This window comes from Myotis brandtii, unplaced genomic scaffold (genome assembly GCF_000412655.1).
Source record: "Myotis brandtii unplaced genomic scaffold, ASM41265v1 scaffold786, whole genome shotgun sequence".
NCBI lineage: Eukaryota > Metazoa > Chordata > Mammalia > Chiroptera > Vespertilionidae > Myotis > Myotis brandtii.
Genome location: NW_005371157.1, coordinates 258,623 through 259,567, shown reverse-complemented (window position 1 = coordinate 259,567; position 945 = coordinate 258,623). Strand labels below are relative to the sequence as shown.

General features: G+C 67.6%; 1 protein-coding gene and 1 long non-coding RNA gene across 2 annotated transcripts in view; both read right to left on the bottom strand.

Moving 5' to 3' along the window:
- Positions 1-945, bottom strand: part of IQCE (IQ motif containing E) — a gene marked incomplete at its 5' end in the record, with an annotated part of 26,311 nt that overhangs the window by 7,083 nt on the left and 18,283 nt on the right. The window contains 3 exon segments of the mRNA XM_014530979.1: positions 9-65; positions 474-497; positions 889-942. Of these exon segments, the coding sequence (XP_014386465.1) occupies positions 9-65; positions 474-497; positions 889-942 (135 nt within the window).
- LOC102257587 lies at positions 1-945 on the bottom strand. Its single transcript, XR_314545.1, has 3 exons — positions 889-945; positions 474-497; positions 1-65 (listed from the first exon to the last, which is right to left on the bottom strand). It is a non-coding gene; the product is annotated as an uncharacterized LOC102257587 (long non-coding RNA).

Below are 945 nucleotides of genomic sequence, written 5' to 3'. Positions count from 1 at the left end.
GGGCTCGCCAATAGCCTCGCCCGAGCCAGGTGTCCGCGGAAGGCCGCCTGGAGCACCGTGGCCGCCTGCAGGGAGAGGACGGGAGTTGAGGTTAATGCCAGGAAGGTGGCGGCTTCGGACCAGGGGAGATTGCGGGGTGGAAGCTCTGAGAGCAGAGGCAGGGCGTCCCTCACGACCGACCGCACCGTCACCGAGACTCACAGCGCCTCTCCCACCAGGACCTCCGGGGCAGACAGGTGACCTGGCCCCCGGCGGCTCCGTGTGTGCGTGAAGCACAGCTGGTGTCGGGTGGCGGCTCTCCAGGTCACACCGCCACCCGCACCTCCGGAGGAGCGGCCACACGACCTCCCGCTGTGGCAGGTTAGTGCCGCAGACCCGAGTCTTCATGGTGGGATTTCGTGGGGACCAGGATGAAGCTGCCTGAGCATCCCCACGCTCCCCTTTTCTGGCATCGGGGAACCAAACCTGCTCACCTCGCCCAGCGCGGCCTCCCTCTTCTGAAACAGAGACAAGGTATGAGTTAATGAGGACGAACTTCTCACAGTGGAGTCCGTTTCCTGGTCCTGCCCCTGCCACAGTCGGGGGCGGGGGAGGGAGAGGAGGTGCCGGCTCTGCCAGCCGCCAGGCCTGGGACCAGCCACTGCTATCGCGAGCGCTCCCTCCTCCCCACGGGGCTGCTCGTGCCTCCAGGGGTGGTGTGTGGTCCCCCCCCAACCCCCCCACGCCATTCTCTGCAGTGTCTGCTCTGTCACCTGCACCGACCACAGACCCGCCTGTCTGAGGGCAGGTGACCGTGGGTTGGTGAACAACGGGCAGTGGTTTGGGCAGCTGGGAGGGGCCTCAGCACCGCCTGGTGGGTGCAGCCCAGCAGGGCCCGGGAGCCCTCACCTGGCGCCTGTACACCTTCCACCGGGCCTGCAGGGTGCTGGCAGCCGCGTGTCTCTG